Below are 27,090 nucleotides of genomic sequence, written 5' to 3'. Positions count from 1 at the left end.
AAAACCTCCTCTGTCTGGCTCCGACCTAAGCCCCTCCTTTGTTTTGTTAGAAATGCAGCAGGAAAGTGAAAAGCTGCAACAAGAGTTAAAGAAACTGCTGCAAATGTCTACAAATCATTAAGAGAATGGTATTTATTGGAAAACCACAAAGAAAAGTTAGATGGTTCACCTGCACAAAAGAAAATCAGGATTGGGCCATAGATGGAAGTAGGTTAGAGTAGAATACCCTGTGAAAACAAACAACGGGCGAACTGGGCATGTAGTGCAGGAGTGCATAGTCATATCAGCTAGATAGTTACGAATTAAGTGCAAAAGGGGGGATCTGTGAACACTGATGACCTGTGGGGTGTGATTTTAGTGATGATTATGCCACAATGACTATATGACAACTAGGATCATAATGGATAATAAAATCGATATGGGAGGTGTCTGGGGGTAGATTCATGTGTCAATATTGTTATTCTCTTTGTGTATGTGCCCGAGAGTTTGTTATTTTTATTTTTATTAGAGCTGGCATTGCATAGGGAAATCCCCTACTCGATTACCAATAGGCAATACTTATCCCAAGAGCATCCACAATTGACTTTTTGAGGTACTTGGGCGCACTGGGTGAAGGCCATCTGAGCCTTCATCATGGATCCTGCCGGCCCAGACAATGGATGCTTATTCTCGACCAGAAGTGAATCAGGAGATGTTGGCCCACGCCCCTTGTCAAAGGAGGTCTACGCCAGATCTTGTCAGAATGGAGGGACTGACCCAGAGCAGGATGATCACGTGACAACACAGGACAATATAACAATTGGTGACGGACAACGGATGTGAACAATAGACAGCACTGTTTCCCTTGGGGGGTGGGAGAGGTCACCCGAAAGTTACGGGTGTTATGGGAGACCAGACCATGAGGGAATATAAGGAGCAGGTGAATTGGGTTTAGTCAGAGTTTAGTCAGGGTGGTGGGATGATAGGGGGTATTGTTGTACATGGTTTGCAAACCTACATCAAAGTGTACCTGGCCTTGTCCATCTCCAATCCGACTCCTGAGTCTTTTGTCTGATTTGACGTTCATAGACCCTATGGTATCCACATATAATTCTGCATGGTGGGTCCCTTTTCTGCGTCCCCTCTGCCAAATGGCTAACTATACGCTAAGGACCATCATTCCATGACTGATGTGTTATAGTTCAAGTGCATGGGGTATAAGTGTAGGTGAGATCACATTCAAGGCAGACCGCACTGGAACTGCCTCCTTCTTTTGCATCTTTTCCACACAGTGTATCAAAAAGCTGAAGCATTCTGAAAGTCCACCTGCTATGAACTGCACACATTTTATTTCAAAGTATCTATGTGATGGCTGAGAGAAGCTATCAAATCCATTACCTTATAACTTGTCCTATTAATTCCTGTGAGAAAAAGGAGTTGTCCCAGGAAGAGGCAGGCACAGAGATGCAGGTGGATGGTGGTGTTTGTGTTACGGCTGGACCGGCAGAAGAGGAAGGTCAGGATAGCGATTCCGAGGCATAACAAGGAAAAGGTCAATCCAACATAGGTGATAATCGACAAAGAAGGAACGACCTTTAAGGAAACAGAAAAAAACACACAATTACTTTCTCCTGGTGTATCCAATTCTGTGGCGGATAGCCGATCAAGGAAAAAACTCAAGTTGCACACAACAATGTTATGAACCTCAGTGACTACATCCTCTGCAATAAAATCCTTAAAGGGTGATTAACTTGGGACCGATCCTGCGACTAGCGATCACCATCCTCTGATAGAACCCATGTTAACTCTTTCACCAGGGTATAATATTCATTAAGCATTCTCAAACCGTGGATGAACCAATTTCCATAAGGTCATTCCCGTGAAACCCCAATCGCAGTGAAGCTCTTCTTCTCGCTCTCATTTCTCAATCTTGATCTACATACCAGGCCATGGACTTCCTTTAATTCATCGATAGTCATGATGATGGCAAAGCTGGAGAGGTGATTGCAGCTGCAAGTCGTGTGAGTGCTGTTGGAGGCAAGTAGTTCACAGCCATGGCGAGACCAGCTGCCTCCTTCCTTAATGCCATTCCAAAACACACAGATCACATTGTGTATGAATTCCATTTCCTATTAACAATGACACAGTGTAGAATTATAAACTTAATAATGAATGGGGATTATCAACAGTAGGGGATGTTGGTATGGTCATTGAATGCAAGACAACATATCTCAGTGGATGGATAACATCGGCAGAAGGGTAGTAGGATAGCCAAATGAATGCAGTGTGATACAGTGTTAGGGCAGTGGTGAATTAGACTAGCAGAGTAGTGATGGATTACAATTGTAGGGAAGTGGTGTATCATCGTAGGAGAATAGTGCAATCATCACAACAGTGGACAGGGAGGTTTGTTGGATAGATGGTTTGAAATTGATTTCCCACTGAATTAACAGAACTATCAAAGCAAAATGTGAAACATGCATGTTTTTGTGAGGGCTGGGCTGATTGAAGTGGACAGGTGGCCATTGACTTCACAGGTGTCAAGAATCCTCTTTTATTGAGTATTATCTAGGTGTGAATATGAATCAGTGATGTCATCAATGATATTTGTGATGTCATCTTGATGTCGTGGGTGTTAGTCTTAGCAGTGGTAGCGCGAGTTATAGTTGCTTAGCTTACCATAACTGGCGAATTTATGGGGGTTTTCCATTTTACTTGTAACCATAACGTCCTTTTAACAACATTTTTTACTGAATTTCATAGGTTTTTATTAGTGCAACTTAACCATAATGTCCTTTAACAAAGTTTTTTCATTGAATTTCATAGGTTTTTTTTAGTGCAACTTAACGATAACGTCCCCTTAACAAAGTTTTTTCATTGAATTTCATAGGTTTTTTTTAGTGCAACTTAACGATAACGTCCCCTTAACAAAGTTTTTTCATTGAATTTCATAGGTTTTTATTAGTCCAACGTCACTATAGCGTCCCTTTAACAACATTTTTTCTGTGAATTTCATGGGTTTTTACCAGTGCATGCTATTTTCCTACAACTTACTAATATCATACTTACCAAATGTAACAATATTTGTGTTCACTTTACAAAGTGTCACCTTAAAACTCTGCCATGTCCCACCTTCTAGAATCATTCTTAACACTTCTATACACTTTTTGCAACTATTTCAACTAGTTTTGCATCCGTAGACGTCTACGGACATCTGACTTCATTGCGGGCAGTGCCACATGACCATATGCTGGCACATGGCATGATGACGTGTCCGAGAACCCGTCCGCACTTCACGATAAGATCCATGCTTCGCGGACAGTTTGGAACTATATTTTCTACTGATCTAGGAATTTTCAACTTCAAAATTTCCCTTGCACAGCTCCAACATCTATTCCTACTCATTATCCATTATCAATCTAGTACACAGTACATACTTTTAGCAAAACTGCTATTTATCTTAAAATGGCATCAGCTATTGCCATCCCTCCTCCCCATGGTAGTGCCATTGCAGTAATCAAGGAGCATAAGAAACGCTGCCCCCCACCTTAGAAGTAACACACGCACAACCTTTTCCCCTGTCCACTTGCCCCTCCATATTAGTGTTTGGTGCCTCTTCCCTCATTTCCCTCCCCACTTTTCGATCTTAGCTCTCTTGCCAAAAAAAAAAAAATACATCCAAAACAACAAAAGAAATGTTCCTTTAGGAACCAAAGTTCACAGTTAAAAAATAGAACTAAAACAAATGTACAGACTCCATCTACTTTACATTTTTCAGTAAAGTACATAGAGTCAATAAGATTTTGCAACATTTCCATTTGCATTTTGTGTTATGCTAATGGGAATATTGTGGCGTTCATCCTCCGTACCAGGGAATATCACCATGAGCACATTTTTCTTCCCTTTCAGATCTACCCTAATTTCAAATAACTTTACCACAAAGCCAGTCCCAGGTGGATATGGCCACTTTAATACTATGTTTTGTCCCCTGTGGTCATGGCCAGTAGCCAGATTGTCCGGATCATGACCTTATTCCATGACCCAGACAATCTGGCCACTGCCTATGGCCACAGGCTACCCCTCAGTCACTAAAGGTATACTGCTATTTTTTATAGCTACATTATGACGCTTGTCAAATAATAAAACACTAGCACATTTGCAAAACCATGCTTGTACGTCCTTGCCAATGGTCCTTACGCAAGTTTGCTGGAAATCCACCCATGTTTTATTTTTTCAAAAGTGTCAAATGTATGCACATACAATCGTCATATAACCTAGCCCCCACTTGACAAAATCCATTCAGACTTTACGAAAACATCTATATCTAGATCTATAATCTTTTTGCAAACATTTGTATAGATTTGTCAAATGGCATCATAAGCCTTTACAATATTTTGGGACCCCCCTCTAATTTTGCTCCTTCTTGACAGAATCCCACCAAACTTCGCAAAAACATGTACATCTAGATCTATTATCAGTTTGCCAAATGAAGTGTAGATTCGTCAAATGGCACCTCATTTATAAGCCTTTACATTATTTTGGGACCCCCCCTCTAATTTTGCCCCCTCTTGAGAAAATCCCACCAAACTCTGCAAAAACATGGGGCCTCATTACGACTCAGGCGGTAAGGGTTTTACGGCGGCGTAAACAGCGCCGACCCTTACCGCCTGATTCCGAGGTCCCTTAGCGCCATGGAGGTTTTAACACCTGCTTTTAGCAGGTGTTAAAATCCATGGCGCTAAGGGACCTTGATGTTAATTACGCCACCGTAATTTACGGTGGCGTAATTAACGCCTTCCCCACTCCCATTATGCCCTATGGGGCAAAAATGGGAATGGGGAAGGGTAAATGGGGATTGGGGACTTACCGCCCCGCCAACCTCGGAATGGGGCGGTAAGTCCGCCAACCACCATGGCGTAAACGTAGTTTACGCCATGGTGGTAAAGGTACGACCCAGGCGGTAACTTACCGCCTGGGTCGTAATGAGGCCCATGTACATCTAAATGTATTATCAGTTTCCCAAATTAAGTGTAGCTTTGTCAAATGGCACCACATTTATAAACCTTTACATTATTTTGGGACCCCCCCTCTAATTTTGCCCCCTCATGGCAGAATCCCACCAAACTTTGCGAACTCACTCAGAATCAGATCAGAAATATACATGCACAATTTCATGCAGTTCCATTAAGTGGCGCCAAAGTTATAAGCCATTCAATAACTGCATTTCACCAACCCTGTAATTCAGAGGTGTCCGCAAACTTTCACAGGACTGTTCGCGAACACCGTTTTTTTTTGCTTCTTGCAGCCATATCCCATCCAATCCTCATCACCCCTCACCTCCCCAGAGATTATTTGATAAATTTGACAAGTGCAATGTTGTGTTTTTTAATATGTTTTTACTACTACTCACCATCCAATCAGCGAACACGTTGCATGTCCGCGTGTTAAGCAGAATCCTGTGTAGTTCCCTTGGGGAACACTGCAAGAAGATTAAGACTATAGGAGTAAGCAGTAAACCCAATTGATAGCAGTCTGCACCACCCAGATTTACCTGGTAGCTGTGGCTGAGCAGTCAGACTTCTCTCAAGACGAGTAGGGCAGTATATAGAGTATACACAATAGGGCTAAAAACATAGAAGAGCAAACAAACACTGACCAGAGCTTTGTATCAAAAGTATATAATTATTTATTTAAAACACACTTTTGGCAATACACTAGCACTCTAAATCAAAAGCAAGTTATAACACAGTCAGGTAAAGTATACCCACCTCCCTTGATAACTATTAGACAAGTCAGAGTTAAAACACCACGATTTGTTAAAACAGATGTGAGCGTGTAACCTAGATGGCACTCCAATAGTTAAGTTAAAGGGAGAGAAAAAGGCAGAGCATAGAAATAAAACAGGTCCCAACACTTTTAGAAGTTCAAAGCAAGGGAGTAAAGGCAGTATACACTGTAGAGTCAAAGTTCATAGGCCAGGTCCACTTTAAATGGGGCAAAGCGAAATGTGCCCAAGATCACACAGTTTAAAATGCACTAAAACTCTTTGCAGAATGTTAGAAAGAGGTTGGGGTGAATCAAGAGGTTAAAGTTAGAAGGTCTGGGCCCAACCCATTTGGAAAGCCAAGGATTTAATGGTCACCTTGGGCAAACCGAAGAAAGGGAGGCCAGACAGAACACAGTACCATAAAGAGAGAGGAAGCCCCAGCGGTGGCAGTTGTTCCTGGCAGTGGTTGCAGTTCATTGTTTCGGCCAGGGGAAGAGAGGATCTCATCGAGGAGGAAACGTGGAGTGATGCACTGCACAGGGATGAAACCAGCCGCGGAGTTCGTCGGTTGAAAGGTGTGTTCCTTTATTCGCGGTCAAAGTGGTGAAGCTTGGCTATGCGGCCACCGGGGTGCTTAGCACGGGCGATTCAACCAAGAGACATCTTTGGAAGGCGAAAGGGGCGAACTGGTTGATCCCACCAGCTCAAAGGAAGAAGACTTGTCCAGCAGATCTTCTCTTGTCGTTGGGAAAGTGGTAAGTTCATTGTAGCAGGGCTCCACCGGTGGTGTCATCGTTGCAGATGGCTCAGCTTCTTCCCTCTTCGGATTCTTAGGTCCTGTGGTGACTTCTGAAGTTCCAGTCCCAAAGGCCTTGCTTTTATGCAGAAAAACCCCTATTCAACAGCCCAGCTGTCACTCAAACATGCTAAGTGGTGAGCCGCGCGGCTCACCACTGGGCCAATCAGAATAGAGTGTGACTTGGGTTGCTAAGGCAACCCAGTCCAGGGTGCCAATTCCCCACCCCACACATACTGTGGAACCCAGACAGAGTGGCACCATTTGGAGGGCTTCTGTGGAGAAGCCTGCCAAAAAGTGGAACAAAGGACTCGACCTTGGTTAGAGTTACAGAGACGGACACGAACGCCATTTTAGAAAAGAGTTCTGGCAAAAAGACCCAACCGTTTATTTAATATTAAATAAATAAACCGGCGGTATCTTTAACATTGCACCAAAAAGTGGTGCGTTTAAAATCAATGGGAAAATCCCATAGGAAATATTCCAGTGGAATATTTTGCGTGGTAACCACTGCCACCAGCCAGAAACTCGACAAGGAGGGACTGGACAGTGCCCCCTTGAAAACAGACTTTGGGGCAATAAAATAACCCCTTCCAGTACTTCCACAATATGATGGTTTGTACTTGTTCTGTTCAAAATTTTGGACTAGTAAAGTGAAAGGTGACTTTACATGCCCTGGGAGACAGTAGTCAGTCCCAAGGTATGGAGTCTATGTTTGGGGGTCACTATGACACCCCTGTGTTACTGCACTGAGGGTGCGGTGTAACCCACATAAAAAATAGATGATACCCTATGGAGTAAAAGACTCCATAACCCATAAGCAGACAAAGAGTCAAAGACATACCTCAAATCATGCCTAAGAGTGGGAGGAAAAGAGTCTCACTCTTAGCAGGAGAAAAAAACAAACCCCAAAAATCCAGCAAAGCTGCTGGGGGACTCACTAGGTTTGGGAATTCAGCCTAAAGAGAGAATTCTCCCTAACACCGTGGACCTGAGGCAATCCGATTGGCCAATTGGTGTCCTGTCAGTGACGCGAACAAGGAAATGTGTCCGAGAAGCGGACATAGATATCACTAATTCCTTTAGACCTACTTTTTAGTGGTTTAAAAAAAACTACTGGACGGATTTCTATCAAATTAACAATAGCATGCTTTCGGGACGAAGCTGCTACTCCTGCCACAACTTTGGTGCAAATCCGTCCGGCGTTTTGAGCTGTATGGGAAAATAAGAAATTTTGGGATCCCCCTTATAACTTTGCCCCCCCCAGCACCAAACCTCACTAAACTTTGCAAATAAATTCAGAGTGGGCCATATACTTTTTTTGCAAAGTTTGGTGAAGATTCGTCTAGGGGGAGCAAAGTTATAAACTGCCCAAAAAGTGCTCTTCCTATGGGATTAGCAATTTAACCATAATGACTTTTCCGTCCAAACATTTTTATTAAAGTTAAAAACAATTCATAGTCAAAGTCCAGCAGTAATGGGCCTACAAAGTTGTTAAAAAATGAAACAACCACTCATCTGCAGCGCACATATGAGTGACTGTTTCATTTTGAATTGTTTTTCATTTTAATAAAAAAATGTGAACATTAAAGTTGGATCCAGTGCTTTGTTATTTTTGTTTTGCCTTGGGAGCTGTCACAATATTAGTTACAACACTTATAGGCAGAACACCAGTTGGCTACAATTAAGGTTAGCCCACAACCTTTTACAAAGCACCCGCTGACAGTAGGCACAGAGCACCACTCGAGGGGCATTTTAGTGGATATATATATGCATACAAAATAATTGACGCCTTGCTGAAAGAGTGCCAGAATTACCCAAAAATGGCAATAGAAACATATCTGGCGCTCTTCTCCGCAGACGATGCAGAAATAATTTCGACAACCCCAGTGGGTCTAAAAAGGGCCTTATTAATCTTTGATAATAAATGTCCAGAGCTAAAACTGGCATTAAATGTTGAAAAATCATTATGGTTTTCCGGCCTGGCTGATCAAAAAAAGGATTAGTCTCTTTCAAAATTGGAAACGTTTTGCTTCAGCGGGTAGATATTTTTAACTACCTAGGGGTTAGATTCCAGGAATTTGGAAGCTGGGAGCCACAAATAGTCAAAGCAAAAATGACTCTGGAAAAATATAATGGGGCCATAAACTCTTTTTTGTGAGCCATGGTAGGGACGCAGATTTCCCTGCCCTTAACCTATTCCCAAATCATTCCTGTTGCACAGCAGTATATGGGCCGAATTATGGGGCTATAAGCATTTAAACATCTTGCAATCCTGTGAAAGGAAGTTTTAAAGAAAAGTGTTACTCTTGCCCTCGAGTATGCCATCCTCTTTATTCTACTTGGATTTAGGTGTCTTAACTGTGATGAAAAAGGTGAGTTTGATCCAGTGAAATATTGGATAAGACTGTGGCGCAAGGATCCTTCCGCTAAGCCTCTAAGTCCTCTAAGATCCTATTGTGATGCGCTAGTACATCTATGACGCTTAGAGGGTGGCAGATGCTCTAAATGGCCGATTTATGTACAGAAAGGACTATGCAAGTTCAATTTGAGCAATCTTTGGACAGATTCGATCTCTTGTAACATAAGCAGAAGAGAGACAGTAAGCTTAGCCATTAATAATTGGGTGAGAAATTATCTAATTAGTGATGCTCTGAAACTGTCCACCTGCCCTGAGTATATCGATAACAGACTGCTCAGCTCTGGAATTGTATATATGCCGATCTAATTAGTACGGCTTATAAGAAATCTTTATATTTTCACTTCCAGCTAGGGATGTTGGCTGTGGTGAGCTTACATCCCTTTATCTCCATTTTGTATGTTAAAAAAAGAAGATATACTGCATTATATGTTGATTTGTCTTAAGACCTTGAGGCTGAGGCAGAGATACTTGAGAACAATTTTAAATAATGTTGGGATTCGAAGCTCAAGGGAGGCACTACTATTTCTAATATCTGTGTTGTATTTGCAACATCTCGATTCATATACAGAGCTTGGTTATTAACAACCAATATATAATGGATGGAAACAGTTAAGACTTTGTAATTTCCTTTTGTTGAAGCAAAGTATGACTAATTCAGTTCTTCTGTTTGCTAAGGCTGCAAGCTATGCTCTCCTTATAATATGTGCACAGTAATTGTATAACAGTGGTGTGTTTTTTTATTGTTTTTAGTATTAACAAATATTATAAAGTTCATAGTCTTTTTTGATTTCCTTTGTTCCAATACACCTGCACGAGTACACAATGTTGGTTTCTAAAATAGTGTAAAGTGAACAATAGGCCATACGCAGTGTGGGTATGTGGGGCCTGTGGGTTACTGTGATAGGGCAGAAGGCGCTGCCGTAGTCAAAGTTGCCACTGGGCATGCCAGTACAAATAACATGCATGTCGTCCTACTTCATACAAAGCTACACTATACAATTGTATATTGTTTGTATTGCTTTCATGATTTTATGGCCATATAAAGCTTTTATTGATTGATTGACTTCTCCCCAAAGGGGAACACCTCCTTGTGAGGCTAGGGAGGTGAGCCCGCTTTCCAACACCCTCCGTAAGGGTTGAGGGAAGTGGGTCCTCACCGGGAGAGACTCCCATTTTGAGGGCAAGGACTCTCGTTCCTGTCAGGAACTCCCTGATGACCTAAACGTGATGACCTATATGGAACCAACTACTATACAAAACAATTGCAAGTTCCAATACCATGATGAAGAGAAAGTGAATTTATGTCGCTACGAGAAAGAAAGAACAGTTGCCTCTTTCAATCCTAGTCTCCAATTAACTGGGACAAGTACATTGAAGAGAGAGGACATGCAAAGCGAGAGGGAAAGAAAGAGACGACAGAAGACGCACACAGCGGAGGTCGCCTGTGTGGACCACATCTGAAGCACGAAGCCCACAGGATTCAAAACTGCTTCGATTCAGAGGCAGAGATGCTGGAAGCTTATCCGCTTGGTGGAGGCGTGACCACAAATCAATCATGATGGGTAGGCTGCCCATTCAACTATGCCCATTCAACATCACCTGACGGAGGATGCAATTAATGGTCCGGTCGACCTTGCCGGCATTGAGAGGTGGAAAAGAAGGGAGGAACACACAAGAAGCGAATGCCAAGAAAGCAAAGCAAGAAGCAATGCCAAGGAAGGAGAGGGTCCCAAGTACCTGACAGCACCTGAGACGTTCCCCCGAATAGCTGAGGGTAACAGGGACAACAGGGACCGGGAAGTTAAAGGGGACTCGCTATAGCATCAGAGGAACTCGTGCCAGCAACTATGACGAAAGTGGGCAAATCAAGTTGATAAAGTTGAACTGTGCCACTGTGATAAAGAGAAACACAGATATCTTAAAGAGTGAGAGAAAGCGAAATGTAAAGTAAGCCCTTTTGCAAGACATGAAGAGTCTGAAGTTATAGAGAGATATAAATATGAAATAAGAACCAGAGAAGTTCCCAGGATAAACATTATAAAGGAAAGTCTACATTAGGAAAAGCTGAATAATAATTATCAGGGAAAAACAGAAGCCCAGGGAGAGACGGCATTAGACCAGAATATTCAGAATACTTTAACCCAGAACGAAAGATACAAATAAGGGGAACAAAAACCCCATAAAAGAGGGTAGAAAGACTATCAGACCCATAAAGGGAATACGGACCTTGATACGAAGGATAACAAGAGACTATTTGAAAATGGTATGATAACCAGGACTCTAAAAGAAGTGAAGGTGTAAAAACACAACTATTAGAGGAAGGGAGTCATTCTCCTGACCTTAGTTTATTAAACTAGCTGTAGGGTCAGCTAGGTTAGCTGTGGACAGCGGACTTATTCTTTTGGAAATGGACTCATGACTGACAAGCACCTTAATTAGTAAAATAGGTAGGGCACACCCCACAGTGATAGGGAAAGTTAGGCCATTTACTTATTTCTTTAATAAAGACCATGAAAAAATCTCCTCAATCTGCCCCGTCTTTCTTCAGATCTGCCACATATGGTCTCAGAAGTGGAATACTAAAATGCTGAGATAGAGATAAACTGTCAGCCTTGAGGAATGATTTTGGGATGACTGGAGAATGCTCATGGGCCACAGAACAAAATGCTGTCCTACCCTCAAGGAAAAGCCTACCCATATTGCTAGCACAAACGGCATGGATATTCCATATTCCCAAAAGGCAGGAGTGCTACTTGACACACCCCCTTCCGTACAACAAACAGAGATAGTCAAGCTTGAAACCCCAAATAGCACTGCAGAACTTAATACAAGAATAATTCCCTGAACACGGGATTACCTGTGCAGTGATGTGCCCAGCCTGGATCCTATGTTTGGGAAATGAAATCTCTGGATAAGATGGGAATTTCTTTGGACCAGTAAAATAACAAAAACAATAAGGAAAAATGAATAACTAAGAAACCTAATTACCTAAAAAGCTTTAGACAAGGCTCAGTTCTAGAGTCCTGTAGTAACGAGCCTCTAATAATGGATCAGAAAGGTTCAAAATGTGAGTACAGGCAATGTAGAACAGCTTGTTAGGCCAGCTGCCTCTCATTTATGGCATTTCTGAACTGCTTTCAGATCCCGCGTGATGCGCACCATGGGGGGGTCAGAGGAAAGGACCTTGCAATGTGTTGCGTGCCACGCCGACCCAGGAACAGTCCCCTGTTGGCTGCAGTGAAGTGCGGTAGACAGCAGACTCATCAGGCCCCCAATCTCCAGGGCAATCAGTGAGTTCTGTGAGCTCCAAACAGAATCCCTGTTCGTCTGCGTCAGAGTCGATTGGGAATCCTAACATAAACCCTACACACTCTCATAGATAAACCTCCCCCAATCGGTCTCTTAGGCATAAAACCCTCTTTAGGGGTAAAGACTCATGCTGCCCTAATTGAATCTGTAATACCAACACCCCTTAGCTCTATACTACCGGATGATTCCGAATGGCAGAACGAAGTAGGAGGGGAACCCCGAAGTCAGGGGAAATTCCAATGAGTAGGAATGCACCGGATGTGACCATTCCAAAATCTCCTCTTCTTCAAAACCCCTAATAATGGGATGAGTGCCCTTGAGTCCCTCATGGAATGTTTAGTGGAACATCAAATCCAAGTTGATCAGCGACTCCAGGAAGGGTTAGAACACGCACGGTTGAATTCCCCTACCTCAGATCGCTCCCCATGGTGTAATCCAACCATACCATACCAGAAAGGGGAAGATTTGGGAGCATTTTCTAAAAACATTCAAATGGCTTGCCACCCAGTTTAATTGGGATGAGACTCTAAAGACCGGTTATTTGGCCCCTTTGTTCAAAGGAAATTGACAAGCCCCACATCAAAATGCCAATCCTTTGGGGACTACTACATTTCTTGAAATGAAATTGGCATTGTTAGAGCAAGTGGGACAAATGGATTGCTTTTATCGGTTAACATTTCGAGCGATCCATCTTTGTCCAATGAAAACACATTATAATTAGCAGGACAGATGCAGAATACGCTTACCCAATGGTTAGGGAAAAAACCCTATCAGAAGTCCTCGAGGCCCTAGCATTAGAACAATTAATCAATGCCCTTCCTCCGTCCTTACAACAAGGGATATTTCAACAACATTAACCCTGGCAGGAGATGGCCATTCAGGTACAGCAAACGGCCTACTGGATGAAATGTTTCTCTGGCTGATTGAACACAAGTTGAGGTGAGACCATCTCAAGTAGGTTTTGCTGTGATACCTGGTTGCATGCCCTTGGGTTACCCTACCAGAGATCAATTCTTTCTTTGTGACTCATGGAAGGTTGGTATGGAGCTATGAATGCCACTTTTCAATGGCACTTGTGAGATTTAAGTTTAGCTGATGTAGGAAAATGTTGATTTTGTAGCTTTCCAAAAACCTTTATTCATCATAAAGTCATCAGGTTTGAATACATCACAAAAGGCATAAAATGCATATAGTTAAATAAAAGCCTGCAAAGAGTTAATAAATACTAAAAAAATAAATCTCTAGGTGATATTCTTAAAAAATATTCTAAAACCAGGAGAGGAATACTCACAACTGGATTCTAATGCCTTCCTCCTTATCAACCAAGCTCTATGCAAATAGCAAGCTACAGATTGCACCATTGAAAGAATAGAGCTTTAAGCTAAGACTATTAAACCACAAGGGGGGGCTTCCAAAATAAAAAAAAAGTGTAAGAGTGTCTTCTTAGCAGTACCGTACAGAGGACAGCTGTCAGAGTCAGAACTTTTCCAGTTGGAGGTAAAGGCAGTTATCGGCAGCTTCCCCAGTCTAAACCTCATGTATAATGCTCTACCATAAAAAGGCTTAATTGAGTCCAGATAGGCTTTGAAACCATCATTATGCCTATTATCTAGATAATCTATTTATCTATCTATCTAGCTATCTTTATTTTTCTTATATTGCATTGTGCCACACGGCCAAAGACCTCAGGGCACAAACATGACAGACAACAGAAAACAGAAACAAGGGGAACAGAAAGGAGTCCGTAGAGTTGAACGTAAGGATTATGTGGCTAGATTAATCAATCCCCCTATAAAACATTAGCGTTTTTAGTTGTTTCTTAAACCAAGTCATTGAATCACATGCTCGTAGGTCCAATGGAAGTGAGTTCTAGATATTGGGTGTCCAGGCATTAAAGCTTGCCCCGCCAAAGCTTTTTAAGGTGACACGAGGTTCGAATAGCATCATATTGTTGTTGGAGCGGAGAGTGCGCCTAACAGGAGTTTTATGGACTCTTGAAGAAAGGGATAAAGGCGCTTGGCCTAAAGACATTTGAATACCAGAAGAGAGCCCTTGAATTGTATCTGCTGCTTGACGGGAAGCCAATGTAGCTTTCTACGAGAATCTGAAATCCTGGAAGGACGACTAATCCTGCATACAGCGCGGATAGTTCCATTTTGTGACACCTGTAACTTTCTAATGTTGAATTTTGAAGTGCCTACCAAGAGGCTGTTACAGTAGTCCAATTTAGAATTAACAATGGCTGTGGCAATCCGTGCTCGATTATCCTCAGACAAGTATGGGTCGAATGTGCCATAAGGGACTAACAAGGTAAGCACAAGGAGATTTAAAATAGGGGACCTGTTTCTTAAAGGTAAGATTGGGGTCGAAGTAGACTCCTAAGGTTTTAACTGTCTCAGACACTACAAATTCAGTGCTGTTAACTTCAAAGCAGGTATACTGAGTGTCAAGTTTTCTTAATTTATGCTGAGTGCTGATGATAAGCAACTCCATTTTGGAGTCATTCAAGGCCAAAGAGTTTGAGGCCATCCATATCTGTATGGCCCTGGAAACGTCATTCACTCTGATCACATCTGCAGTATAAATCCCAGATAGTTTAAACACAATATGAGTATCATGTGCATAGTTTGCCAAATATACCCAGTGGGAAGCAAGAAGTTTGCATTGGGGTTTAGAGTAAATGTTAAACAATAGTGGTGACAGGCATGAACCCTGTGGGATTCCAAGTTAGAAGTGTTCTTGAGGACTAGGCATTTGCCTTCACTACATTAGCCGTCCTCGGCCGAAGAAAGGATCTGAACCAGCTTGTAGCCTGGATGGAACATTAAATATCTCAATCAGTCTTTTTTCTAAAAGAGCATGATCAACCAAATCGAAGGGCGAACAAAGATCCAACAGAAGAGGTAAAGATGCATTGCCTTCCTCGATGGTTTCCGTTATATTTGATTTTAAGTCTAAATGAGCAGTCTCTGTCCCGTGGTTCAAGGGTAAACCAGATTGTTAATTTGATAGGACATTGTTCTGTTCCACAAAATTCCGGTATTGGGTACAGGCTATTTTGTCAATTATTTTCAGCAAAAAAGGTATGTTTGTAATTGATTTGTCGTTTCCAGCAACAGTAGGTGTCATGCGCTGCCAACGTTGGGGTATTTGGTCGCGGTGGAGACTGGGCGGCCATTAGCCGTCCATCACGTCCCACCGCGCACCTTTAGCAGCAGTCTAGTCGTCCGCCGCGGTACGCCTTTTTCTTTCTGTCCCACCCGGAAGTCTGCGCGTTGCAACCCTTTTGTGTCAGGCTCCGGGTGAGACGCTTGCAGTTTTCTCCGTCCTGTGTTTTCTTCGTTTTCCTCCGCCTCCCTTCCTTACCGTTTATCCCTTGTTCTTTTTGTTTTTTCTGCTGTTTTTACCCTCCTTCGGACTCCCTGCTTACTTTCCCTTCCTGCCCCTTTCTCTGTTTAGTTTTCCAGTATCTGTTGTTTTCTTCTCCCACCTTAGTTTGTTTTTACGGCTTCCGTTCCCCTCCGTGCCTTCTTTATTACTTGGCACCTACCCACGCACTGGACCTTCATACTTGCTCACCCCTACGCACTGGACCTTCATACTTGCCACATCCCTACTGATTGGACCTACATACACCACCGTGGATAGGGTTTTTTTTGTGCCATCAGGCTTTTTCCCCCAATTGACTTGCTCCGGCAGAGAGGCCCCCACTAGACCTCTTTGTACCAGGTCAGGGTGGCTTCCTCCCGGGGTAGGCCCTATCCTCCGACAAAAAAAACGGCTTGGTGGAAGAAGAGACTTGAACAGCCCGAGGTAACCAACGCCACAGGTGAGGAGGAGGCGGAGGGTTGGAGTTAGAAGAGGTTAACTCGGAGGTTGGCTCTGACAGTAAGGTTAACTCGGAGGTTGGCTCTGACAGTTTGCAACGCCAAAAAAGAACCATGGCTTCCCCAGAACAGCTTCAAGAGCTGATTCAAGCAGTTCAGGGAATGAATGTTGAACTGCAGAATGTCAAAGCTGAAAATGCCGCACTAAGACAGATGATTACGGCTCGAGAATCAAGGGAGGCCGATCTCCCCCCATGTCTTTGTCTTCTGGTAAATATGACGGATCGCCGAAACGCCTGAAGGAGTTTCTCGAATCCTGCGCTATTTATTTTGCCTTTCGCCCACTTACTTTTGCCAGCGCTCACACCAAGGTGGGGTTTATGATCTCGAATTTAACAGGTAATGCCCTGGCCTGGGCCTCCCCACTGGTGACCAGCAACAATCCGGTACTCCATGACCATGGCGCCTTTGTCACCTTGTTGAAACAGACTTTTGAACAGGCTGAGATAACTCATGTTGCCGCAGAAGAGCTGCTAGACGTACAGCAGGGCAGTAGTGATCTCAGGACCTATATCTCATCCTTTAAACGCCTAGCGACTGAGGCCGCGTGGCCGGAACACGTACAATTTACAATCTTCCGCCGCGGCCTCAAAGAAGAATTGAAGGACGAACTGGCTCGCATAGCGCTACCTACCTCTCTATCAGATTTGATGTTTATAGCACTTCAGATAGAATTTCGCCTCAGCGAGCGGCAGGCTGAAAGACGAAAGCTTCGCACCCCAGTCAACTCACCCTCCTCTGGAACCCCTCCTCATCAACAGCCCTCGGCGTCATGCAAGGAAGAACCCATGCAGATAGGAGCCGCAAGAGCCCCGTTAACTCCTGAAGAACGAAGAAGACGGCGAGACACAGGACTCTGTATGTACTGCGGGTCAAATGCTCATCTCCTGTGCAATTGTCCAGAGGTCCCTCCTCGTAGGACGGGAAACGACAGACCTCGGAACTGAAGGGGACAGGTTTCCGAGGTATATCTCCTTGTCCCTATGTAACCCTAGCAGTCACTCCTCAATTAGATACAATGGACTCTCGTTTGATGGTTGTATCTCTACAGCTACAAACTCCTACCAGAAAGCTAACAACCCTAGCCCTTATTGATTGCGGTGCTGCTGGAGTTTTTATGGACACCGTATGGGCTGATCGACAAGGACTCCCTTTAGTTCAGCGCGAGGATGCCCAGAAGGTAGAAGGTGTTGATGGGACCCCACTTTCCTCTGGTCCTATAACTCACACTACAGAACCACTCACTGTGGTTATCCAACATCATAGTGAACATTTGAAATTTGATCTCATCCGAGCAGCCCACTTCCCCGTCATACTGGGTATCCCATGGCTGAGAAGGCACAACCACTCCATAGATTGGTACAGGAATACCATTACCTTTGAGTCTGGCTTCTGTAAGGAGTATTGTATGCCTTACCGGTCGCAGGAAGTAGTGAAGGTCCTCTCGCCCGAGTCTACCGCCACTTGTGACATCTGTTGCATTCCATCTGAATTAGAGGAGTTCCACGAAGTCTTCGTTAACAGAACCATATTGGAGTTGCCCCCGCATCGTCCAGAGGACTGTGCCATAGAACTCTCCCAAGATGCATTAGTCCCTTTCGGGCGGATGTTTCCGCTGTCTCTCACAGAGAAGGAAGCTCTACGAAAGCACTTGGACGCCCACATGGCCAACGGATTGATCCGACCTTCAAGATCTCTCACAAGGGCCCTGTTGTTTTTCATCCCCAAGCGCGATTCCGCTGAATTGAGACCTTGCATCGATTATCGGGGTCTCAACAAGGTCACGATAAGAGACAGGTATCCCATGCCTCTCATCGCCGACATCCTGGAGGCAGTGCAAGGAGCCACCATCTTTTCCAAACTAGACCTGCGTAGTGCTTATCATCTTCTCCGAATACGCGAGGGAGATGAATGGAAGACAGCATTCCGAACACCTTTTGGGCTCTTCGAGTATCGGGTCATGCCCTTTGGCTTAGTGAATGCCCCAGCTATATTTCAGCGCTTCATGGATCGATTGTTCTCAGTTGTCCTTTTCATCTATGCGGTAGTTTACTTAGATGACATCCTGATTTTTTCCCGATCCTTACAAGAACACGACCAGCATCTTCGAACCATATTAGATCGCCTTCGGACCAACCGCCTTATTGTGAACCCCGAGAAGTGTGTTTTCAAGACGAACTCAATTTGCTATCTGGGATATATACTATCTAAGGAAGGAATTTCTATGGATCCTAGGAAGGTATCTGCCATACTGCAATGGCCCACACCCACCTCTTTGAAGGAAGTTCAACGGTTCCTGGGTTTGACACATTTCTACAGGAAATTCATCAGTCATTTTTCTCGAATAGTGTTACCAATAACAGCTTTACTCAAGAAAGAAGCCGGTTTGTTTTTTTGGACTGACCAGGCGAACAACGCTTTTGAGCAATTAAAGAAGTTGTTTTGCTCTGCTCCAGTGCTTCGTCAACCCGATCAGGCTAAACCGTTTGTAGTGGAGGCCGTGTTACTGTAGGAACATCAGGGAATTGAGTACCCGGTGGCCTATCTCTCTAAGACCTTGTCGGTAGGAGTGTCACGGTATTAGTTTTATGGCGGTACGATAACCTTCTTGCCAAATGACGGTATATCATGGTTATCGTGGTATAGCAGTTGGAGTTAACTAATCTTAACAAATATTTTCTTTAAAGGTCATAAATTGTCAGATTTATCATCACAAACAAAACCAGGCACCCAGGGCCAGAATTGGGCTTTTCAACATACGTTCCACTGAAATGCCACCCCTTGCTTCCACCAAACATCACAAACACGCTTGTGGAGAGGAGGGGCGTGGGGGCCTGCTGCGACTTGCAAAGCAAACTTAATAGCTTTTCTTAAGTGGTCATTTAGACTTTTAGCTCCCCCACTAGCTACTTGTGAAGAAGAACATGTTGCCATCTTGATAATCTGCATGCCACAGATCAGTGGAGGCTGATGGTAGTATGTGCTTGTGTGCATTCACACGCACATGCACTCTCTCTCTCTCTCTCTCTTTACGTTAACGCCTTTAGTTTACTTGCAGGCCAAAAGGTGTTCAGTAATCACAGAGATGTTACCCTTTGGTATGGCAGCAGGGAATACCCGCAGAGATGAGTGAATTTCGCAGTGTGACTTATTATATGTAACTTCAATGATAGAACCAGGGAAATCCCCCATTGTCATATGTTTAGAAAACATTATCCATTATAAATATATAAACCCCAAAACCGCCAACCCAAAGTAACTCCTTTTCCTTCTTGGCACTGTATTTATTCTTCCCATCGCTGACATAGTGATTTTGTGTCAGGCACATGTGGTTTACGGAATAGCATTAAAAAATGCTCCAACTGAAACCACTTTTTTTTTTTACATTGCCTTTTCGCATTTGAAGCTCTTTAATTTACCATTAAGTCAATGCTTTTTAGTTAACTTACGAATACACAGGCAGGATTTTCCTGCTGTAGCAAGGTAGCATTTTGAAACTTGTCTCTGCACATATTTAGCTGATCCTCCAGGAATCTAAGGCGGCTGCAGAATTGGTCTTTCATGGCGCTCACTCGTTTATCGCCTTGAATAAAAGAGTGACTAGTGGAAGTGTTATAATGCACATTTTGAGCAATGAGCTTGCTGCTCAGTCACAGGTCATCATCGCTTTGAAAATTGGCCTAGACTTGCATTTTTTTGGAACCACATAGCATGGGCATCATGACCCCCTCGCTGCAACAAAAAGTTTATTTTGACAACTCTTTATCCCATTAAAGGGAGAAAAGTCACTCATGTGCGGTCTGAAAGCCCATGTCATTGTGTTTCTTTTGTCAAAATGTCATAGCCAACACAGACACACCGAAAGGTTGCCTAGTGATATAATCACTATAGCTTCTTTACCATCTGCCTGTTGTATTATGAAGGTCTGATGACGGAGTCACCACTGACCATGTAATCCTAAAGGGACAGCGTTAAGTGGGCGCTGTTGATTTCTTTCTTGATTCTTGCAATACATGTTCATTTCCCTTCTTAAAGATGGTGGCAAGGTCTGAGTGCATTTGGACCCTTGTGATGACATTTCAGAGGGAGGAATACTTTCATCTGTGGTGTCACAAATTGAGAATTGACCTAAGAAATATTTCACCCCAATTGATCTGGATACTTCAAATTGAATGTAGAATCTGTCCTGCCTGCTTGAGTCCAGTGCCATATGCAGAAGGCAGTTAGGTAAAGGATCAAGCGAAGCAACAACTCTAGTACCAATGTGCAAATCTACACAGAGGACAGTGGGGGGGGGGGGGGGCAGTTTATTTACTAGCAGAAAGCACTGATAGGCCCAGTGTTCACACAGTCTACAGCAAGGTCGGACTGGGGCATAAAATTGTCTCGGTCACCAACATAAAAGTGTCCCCCACAGTTGCAAATGGGAAATCATTCCTTTTGGAACATTGCTTGAATAGTACCCAAGGGGGAGAATTTTGATAAAATGTGATGCAAATTGTACTTTTAAAAGAATATTTATTCAGCAACAGTGGTCAAAACTATTAGCCGCATAGTGAAAGTCACTCATCAAACTGGCCCACTTTGGCCAAAAAAGTGCCCCACTTTGACCCAAAAAACGGGCCCACACAAGCATTTCACGTTTTTGGTTCGGCAATGGGCCTATTGCCATAAAGGCCAGCCATGCCTGGTCTACACAGCTAAAGTTGTTTGTGGACATGCATCAGAAGGGCATCCAGTTCATTCCCCCCTTTGAATTCTGGGAGGTGTAGTTCCCCATCTTTTAAATTGGTGGGAAAACTACAAATCCCAGAATTCTAAGCTAAAACAGAACTGGATGGCTATCCGATCCATGGCCATGAGAAACTTAAGTTCCTTGAATCTAAACCTTGGGGAGAGTAATTCGAAATGCATGACTTCACTGGCCGTCCTTTTTTTTTTTTTTACAATTTGCACAGCCAGAGCAACAGCTGTTCCAATGTGTGTTTGCTCAGTGCAGTAGGACCTTAACTTACTGAACTAATGGCACACGATGCCAGGCCAGGCTGAATCGATGCATTTCTGCTCCTGCTGGCTGAGTGGTTGCTAAGCAAAATGCTCCTGGCTCCACTGTTTTGCAAGTCACTGAATGTTTTATTACATTTGTTTACATACGATCAAAAGGAAAAATAAAATGCTCACTTTCAGTTCAGGCCCTCAGCTGACCCTCGTGATGTCCCTGTGGTCTTGCTAATTGCGAATTGAAAATCGGGACAATCACCATGGAAGATCTGACCTGTAGCGCGGAGCAGCATGACTGTGAAAACGTTTAAAATCTGTATGCTGCCTTTCAAATAAATAATGCCTGAAACAAAATAACTTTGTTCTAGTTTGCCCATGAAATCCAGGTCTGGCGGAGTTGTTGAACTGGAGTCTACGGCATGCTTATAGAGCCAGTAATTCAGCTCATCGTTACCAGCTTTGCATGGGGAACACAAAGGTTGAGGCACTGGGCAGCTTTCAACACAATTTGCGCAAAGTTGGCTGATCTTTGACCCCATGCTACTGATCACAGAGAAAGAGCGGTCAAAGCAGCAAAGCTGCATTTACTAATGTGGCCTCACTTTCCCTATGCTCTTGTCTGCCAAACAAGGCCCCCATGGCAGACGGCACATCCAACAGTGCAAGACCAAGACTGCGTAGCACTTGCTTACTGTAGCCTTTCCAAATCAGATTGAAAAGCACACTTAACGGTATAAACGGTATACCGGTATAAACAACGTGACGGTTATTATTGTTCAATTAAGTTGTTCACGGTATCTTTAACGGTATACTATTATACCGTTACATCCCTACTTGTCGGTGAGTCTTAAGAATTATTCAGTTATTGAGAAGAAACTGTTAGCGCTCAAGAAGGCCTGTGAGGAGTGGAGACACTTGCTACAGGGTAGCTCATCACCCTTCATTCTGCGTACCGATCATAAGAATTTGAAAGTACTCCGGGGAATGGATTGCATCAATTCTAGACAAGCACGATGGGCACACTTCTTTAGTCAATATGACTTTGTCATAACTTGCATCCCTGACTCCCAAAATGGCTTCGCCGACGCACTCTCCCGCCGGAATCCCCCAGGGGCGTGTGCCACACCTCCAGCAGAAGTCCTTATCCCCCGCAATAGGATAGTGGGTATCATATCAACATTCCTCCAAGAGGTGAAATCTGCGACCACAAGGGGTATGGAAGACCTGTTACCTCCAAATAAGAGACAAGAGCTAAGAAGGACAGGAGGGCTTTTATGGTACAAACAGAAGTTGTTTGTTCCCACGCGAGCCTTGCGATTGAAGGTTCTGGGTTGGTGTCACGACCATGTGACAGCCGGTCGCCGAGGACAGAAGGGCACATTGGAGTTTGTGTCTCGTACTTTCTTTTGGCCCTCGATGTCTAAGGATGTCAGGAAGTAGTGTAAGGCCTGCCCAGTCTGCGTGCAAAGCAAGGTCTCTGTAAGTAAACCATTAGGATTACTAGAACAACCTGAAACCCCATCGCGACCATGGTCCCTTATCTCGATGGATTTTATAGTGGATTTGCCCGTTTCCCAGGGCTATACTTGTCTCATGGTCACAGTTGACTCTTTCACTAAGTTAGCCCATTTCTCCCCTTTGGTTGGAATCGCTACTGCTCCGATGTTAGCTGAGGTATTCCTCAGGGATATATTCAGATTACATGGACTCCCTGATAGGATCATTTCTTATAGGGGGAGTCAGTTCACTTCTCGATTCTGGGCAGCCTTGTGTCATCGCTTAGAGATTAACAGAGCACTGTCTTCAGGGTTTCATCCCCAGACCAATGGCCAAACTGAACGGCTTAATGCCACTTTAGAGCAATATCTGAGGTGTTACATCAATCGTCACCAAGACAATTTGGTATCCCTTCTGCCCACCGCAGAATTTGCCTATAACAATTCTGTACACACGGCTACTAACCTTAGCCCCTTTTTCTGCACTTACGGGGTTCATCCCCGGGGAATTCTTCCCTTATTCGGTTCCCCGACCAACATACCCTCAATTGAGTCCACATTAGCAGACATCTCCACCGCCCATAAGAGTGCCCTGACCAGTTTTGCCTTCACTAGGGAAAGGTATAAGACGCAAGCCGACCGTCACCGTCAGCCCTGTCCCCTGTGGAAAGAAGGTGACCGCGTATGGCTATCTACTAAGTACCTGCCTCGTTGGCTACATCCTACAAAATTGTCCCCCCGTTTCGTGGGCCCGTTCAAGATCACACAAAGGATAAATCCTGTAACCTTTAAACTCAGGCTTCCCAAGGACATGCAACGCATACACCCAGTTTTCCATTCTTCTCTCCTACGCTCTGCTGATCCCAATATCCCCAAGAACAGAAATCTACACCTCCCTTCGGTTCCCGACCCTATTCCGGAAGAATACAAAGTTTCCCACATTAGGGATTCCAGATTTAGAAAGGGAAGACTGGAATATCTAGTGGCCTGGAAGGGATATCCCCGTTCTGAGGATTCCTGGGAACCGGGGTCCTTTGTTCATGCCCCCCTTCTCACCCAGAGGTTCCATCGTTTTCACCCAGGTAAGCCTGGGTGGTCCAGGTATAGAAGGGGGCATACTGTCATGCGCCACCAACGTTGGGGTATTTGGTCGCGGTGGAGACTGGGCGGCCATTAGCCGTCCATCACGTCCCACCGCGCACCTTTAGCAGCAGTCTAGTCGTTTCTGCGGCATCCGCCGCGGTACGCCTATTTCTTTCTGTCCCACCCGGAAGTCTGCGCGTTGCAACCCTTTCGCGTCAGGCTCCGTCCTGTGTTTTCTTCGTTTTCCTCCTTCTGCCTTCCTTACCGTTTATCCCTTGTCCTTTTTGTTTTTTCTGCTGTTTTTACCCTCCTTCGGACTCCCTGCTTACTTTCCCTTCCTGCCCCTTTCTCTGTTTAGTTTTCCAGTATCTGTTGTTTTCTTCTCCCTCCTTAGTTTGTTTTCACGGCTTCCGTTCCCCTCCGTGCCTTCTTTATTACTTGGCACCTACCCACGCACTGGACCTTCATACTTGCTCACCCCTACGCACTGGACCTTCATACTTGCCACATCCCTACTGATTGGACCTACATACACCACCGTGGATAGGGTTTTTTTGTGCCATCAGGCTTTTTCCCCCAATTGACTTGCTCCGGCAGAGAGGCCCCCACTAGACCCCTTTGTACCAGGTCAGGGTGGCTTCCTCCCGGGGTAGGCTCTATCCTCCGACAAAAAAAACGGCTTGGTGGAAGAAGAGACTTGAACAGCCCGAGTTAACCAACGCCACAGGTGAGGAGGAGGTCGGAGGGTTGGAGTTAGAAGAGGTTAACTCGGAGGTTGGCTCTGACAGTAAGGTTAACTCGGAGGTTGGCTCTGACAGTAGGATACAGTTCTCCTTTTTTATTGAAGGATTTATCCAAGCCTCCTTAATATTTCCTGGGATATAAGCCTCTTGAAAGGAGCGGTTTAAAAATCTAGTGATCCAGGGAACAAGCGTGATAGAAACGTCCATGAAGAACGTAATAAACCAGGCCCAATTTTACCTTAGAGGCTTCGAACGGAAGAAGGCTTCGAGCTCTCTGGTTAATTAGATGCTTGAGTTTCCACCAACTTGATACACAAAGACTCTAAGGGATTACCAAAAACACGCCTGCATTCAAACAAAATAATAATATTTTATATGGGAAAACCATTTCAGACCTCTGGCTCCTTCGAGGAACATAATATGAGACAATGCATCCCTACATGGTTCTAAACCTGGTTGGGTGCAAACTCTAACCCAGAAGGAAACAGGCTGGAATATAAGGTCAGAAATTAGAGGAATAATGCCGTATTTCAAGTGAACGAGGGCAATCAGAGTACTGGAGGGTAATAATAACATTTTCTTAAAAAAATGTTTTCCCTGCCGAGTATCTTCGCAAACATCCTTGTGTCCCCATAACTCAGAACCATACAGTGTAGCTGAAACTGCCTGCCTCTGATAGAGTTCTAATGCGAGCAAAATGGTGCCACTCCCATAGTGAACAAAAAAAGGATAGAATGGCGCCACTACATTTGTCTAACTTAACGGCAGCTCTGTTTATCGGAGAAGCCCATCATGGGCTTGCCTGACATCTTACTCCTAAATAGTCGATGCTGTTTACCTGCTCTATTGGAGTATCATCTATCGAGAGTGTTTCTATGTCTGTCTACATAACCCGTGCAGAGAAAGGGTACTTTTTACTAGTACAACATAAAATGCAAAATGGGTCATAAAACATGGTCACAATGTTACGTCTGCATTTTATATGGAAGTTAGATTTGCATTTTTGTAGAAAATGTATTAAGCCAGACTGTCCTAGAGGTTCTGGGTGAGGGATCACTGTTGTTGTGGGCCTGATCTTTTGAAAATCATGATAACTTTGAATAACATATTCTCTGGGTTGTGTTCTGATTCTGTTTTGTTAGTGTAATCTTATTGGCTTTCAATAATGTCCTTCTGTAGAATGTCACTTTCAATTGGAAGCTAACCTAGTCCGGTTAACGGTACAGGGATCACCATTTCGCCTCTAAAGTGAGGTTTGTTTGATTAAGGATGACTAATTTGCGAGTGACCCATTTGAGGTTTTTTTTCTGAGGGTGTCTCTGATAATTTAGTGGAGCCAGGGGATATAATTCAGGGTAAGATAGGTCATAATGGTCATAGGGCTTTGAAGGAGAAGCCTGTGTTGTACAGAACACTGGATGAACCCAGGAGAGTGTTATACAACACATTTCCAGTATTGAGTAAGTGCTGTTTCACTTATTGTTAAGGATATGTCACTTACTGCTAATTTTACTCTCTATTTTTGCTTTGGTTGCAGCCTCCTGTCCTAACATTTGCCATTGGAGCACAGCCTTCAGCTGCACTCAGCGGGCTTTCGTTCATCGTTATCAGGAAACTGACATGTCCTTCAGACAGTCAGTACTGAGAAACTTTGTTACTCTTAGTCTTTCCACTTTGTTGTACCACTCAATGGGGTCCTTGTGTTTTCGGCCCTAGTCATCCACTAAGGATTTTTTGGTAACTGGACAATTTGCCTAGGAGTAGACTGGTGGCAGCAGATTCTTTTTCATGTAGTTTATTAACTTTTACTGAGCCCTATTTCGCTTACCGTGCTAGGCTCCTGACTGGGGCTAGTGCCTGTCATGAAAGTGCCATGAGGTCTTTTGTCTTCTCCTTTGGCCATTTTGTCCTTTGGCATTCCTCCTGCTCTTTGTGACCCAGGGAGTCCTTATTTGGGAATGCATTCACCCACGATAGCTGTCGCTTTTCACAAGCTAATGCATGTCACATGTGTAGGTACCAAGGAAGTGGGCTGGGCCTGTCTGGTCCCAATCCACACTACTGGTGCCAGGATGTCTGGTGTGGATTGGACCACTGCTAGAGTGCATGAGCGGGGCAGGTCTCCTAATTTGCTAGATGGTTGCGAGCACTCACTGGACTTTGAGATATGAAGAGGAGTCCGGAAGCAGACCCGCAGATTACCAATAGGTCCGAATCGACCTATAGACGGAGCCAAGTACTGTCTGGAACCACGCAGAAGAAGGTTGGCACCTTGAGTCTGCTGTTGTCCCGGTAGAGCCCTGCTTTGCGTTCGATCACCGAAGGCCCGCAAAGGTGCTTCAACCTCTTGGAGTGGTGGGACCAATCACTCTCAACGCCTCCTTATTGCCCTGCAAACAAGCCTTCTCGGAAGTGTCCCTGGGCCCCCAGTGGACTGATCAGCTTGAACTTTGGCACCCATGTCAGAGCGTTGTTTCATCAAGTTCTGCCTCAAGACTAGCTTGCACTGCAACACACCTTCTTCATAATTTGTGTCATCCAAGCTGTTTTGGGTCACGAGAGAGAAGTGTGCATCAGACCGCAATACTTGGGTGCATCTGCGTCACT

At 44.1% G+C, this 27,090-nt stretch overlaps 1 protein-coding gene across 3 annotated transcripts in view; it reads right to left on the bottom strand.

Moving 5' to 3' along the window:
- Nucleotides 1-27,090, bottom strand: part of LOC138447680 (adhesion G protein-coupled receptor E1-like) — a 908,650-nt gene that overhangs the window by 115,383 nt on the left and 766,177 nt on the right. For 2 of the 3 annotated variants that reach the window (XM_069603943.1, XM_069603944.1), the window contains 2 exons: nt 1,923-2,108; nt 1,378-1,572 (listed from right to left, as the gene is read on the bottom strand). In XM_069603943.1, the coding sequence (XP_069460044.1) occupies nt 1,378-1,572; nt 1,923-2,108 (381 nt within the window). The remainder of the gene's footprint in view (nt 1-1,377; nt 1,573-1,922; nt 2,109-27,090) is intronic. The other variant, XM_069603945.1, reaches the window with a different exon arrangement.

This window comes from Ambystoma mexicanum, chromosome 3q (genome assembly GCF_040938575.1).
Source record: "Ambystoma mexicanum isolate Mex_15411 chromosome 3q, UKY_AmexF1_1, whole genome shotgun sequence".
Taxonomy (NCBI): Eukaryota; Metazoa; Chordata; class Amphibia; order Caudata; family Ambystomatidae; genus Ambystoma; species Ambystoma mexicanum.
This window is presented reverse-complemented; position numbering and strand designations above follow the sequence as displayed.